General features: G+C 58.8%; 1 protein-coding gene across 1 annotated transcript in view; it reads right to left on the reverse strand.

Annotated features, from left to right (window-relative positions):
• Window positions 1–1,320: 1,320 nt before the first annotated feature.
• RNF151 (ring finger protein 151) overlaps window positions 1,321–2,148 on the reverse strand; it is a 2,400-nt gene continuing 1,572 nt past the window's right edge. The window contains 2 exon segments of the mRNA XM_021707869.1: window positions 1,321–1,354; window positions 1,356–1,816. Of these exon segments, the coding sequence (XP_021563544.1) occupies window positions 1,321–1,354; window positions 1,356–1,816 (495 nt within the window).

Below are 2,148 nucleotides of genomic sequence, written 5' to 3' on the forward strand. Positions count from 1 at the left end.
AGGCTGAGGCGGAAGGATCGCTGGAGCCCAGCAGGGCGAGGCTGCGGTGGCCGGGGGTGTGCCACTGCACTCCAGTCTGGGCGATGGAGTGAGACTCCAACCCCCCCAAAAAGAAAAAGGTCCCTTCAGATTTGGGGGTAACTGCGATCGGTGCGGTCAGTGGGTAGATAGACCTGTGCACCTGACCCTGCGTCGGGTGCATAGATAATGCAGGTGTGTGAATAAATAGAGTCACCTCAGAATCATTCATAGATTTATTGAGCATCTTCTGTGTGCAAAGCACTGTTCTACGCACTTGGGAGACACCTGAGAAGAAAATAAAACCCCTGCCCTCTGTAGCTCACATTCTGGGGGGGTGGGGGGTGGGGGAGTGGGCAAGGAATGATCATATTTAATTAGTGATGTGGAAAAAAATGGATCTGCAAGGGATGGAGGGAAGGGGAGAGGAGAGTTATTGAGAAGGTGCCTCTGAGGCTGAGGAACAGCCAGTGTACAGGCCAGGGCTGGGGGTTCCTGGCGTTGGGAGGAGCAACAAGCTGCTGTGGCTGCAGGGGTGAGTGGGAAGGAGCACATGGGGAGGGCGGAGATGATGTGGTTCCCTGAGAGCCTTGGTGAGGGGTTGGCTTTTACTGAGTTCAAGGTTTTGAGCCGTTTATGCTCCTGGCTGTGAAGCCGGCGGAATAGACTGGTGCAAAGTACCTGGGGAGGCCAGGCATGGTGGCTCACGCCTGTAATCCCAGGACTTTGGGAGGTGGAGGCAAGAGGATTACCTGAGTCCACGGGTTCGAGAATAGCCTGGGCATCTTGGCAAGACTTTATCTCTAACATAAATTTAAAAAAAATTAGCCGGGTGTGTTGGCGCATGCCTGTAGTTCCAGCTACTTGGAAGGCTGAGGTGGAAGGTCACCTGAACCCAGCAGATCTAGGCTGCAGTGGCCATGAGCGTGCCACTGCACTCCAGCCTGGGCGACAGAGTGAGATTCCAACTAAAAAGAAATCCCCAAAAACAAAACAAAGTACCTGGGGAGGAGACTGCAGAGGATGGTCAAGGAGAACCTCTAGGGGCGGGGGTCGGGGGGTGGGGAAACGACACGTGTGAATGAAATCAAAGAAAAAAGGAGGTAAATGGGGGGGGTTCGCTTCCGGGTAGAGGGAACAGCCAATACAAAGTCCTGGTGGTGGGAGAGAACTCTGAGTCTGGGGAGAAGGGCCCAAGTACTCCTCCCTATGGAGAGCTCAGCAGGGGCAGGAAACATGACAGGGTGTGAGGCCAGCAGGCGCGGAGGCGGCGAGGTGGCCAGGCCAGGACTCCGCGTTTATTTACCTCTCTTTACAAGGCACCTTGGCCCTGGGCCCCCAGCGCCTCACCCCCCGAACTGCCTTCTGGGGTGGCCCCCGCCTCCACCTGCAGGGCGCCCTCGAGCAGGGCGTCGTCGTCCTCCAGGAAGCTGCCCAGCTGCGCCAGCTGCCGTCGGATGAGGCTCGTGGCGCGATGCACCAGGCGCATGCGCTGCAGCAGGCCCAGCAGGACCTTCCGGCTGCGCTCCTGGCGTTCGCTCCACGCCTGGCGCAGCTCTCGGTAGCAGTTGTGGTGAGCACGCTCCGCCGGGCCCAGGACTGCCCCGCAGCCCAGGGGGCATTGCTGCTGGGCACCTTGCTGGCAATACTGCTGGTGCTCCGCCAGAGCTCCACGTGGCACCCGCGCGGTGCAGCTCTCATTGGGGCAGGCCATCAGCTGGAACGGGCATGAGTCCTGGTGGCGCCTGAGATGGGCCAGGGGGCATGTCACCGAGCACCCAGCCTCGGCGTTCCTGCACTGGGGGAGGGGGAAGAGCACGTGTGATGGGAAGTGCCAGCTGGGCCCCCCACCCTGGCTTTCCACTTGCCAGGAACCAGTGAACTGGGAGCCTCCCTAGCTTTTCTGAGTCCATTGAGGGAGTCGGGAGAGGAGAACAGCTGGTCAATGTTTGGAGGTGAGAAGAATCTAGAAGTCCTACAGGAGAGGGGTGAGGCCTGAGTCTTGGAGAACCGGGAGGTACATGGCTGGGTAGGTCTGGTGAGTGGTATGTATGCCAGGCTCTTTTAGAAAAATCAGGCCAGGCTTGGTGGCTCAGCCTGTAATCCCAGCACTTTGGGAGGCCGAGGTGA

Source organism: Carlito syrichta, unplaced genomic scaffold, assembly GCF_000164805.1.
Source record: "Carlito syrichta isolate Samal-C Ts95f unplaced genomic scaffold, Tarsius_syrichta-2.0.1 Scaffold126536, whole genome shotgun sequence".
Classification (NCBI taxonomy): Eukaryota; Metazoa; Chordata; class Mammalia; order Primates; family Tarsiidae; genus Carlito; species Carlito syrichta.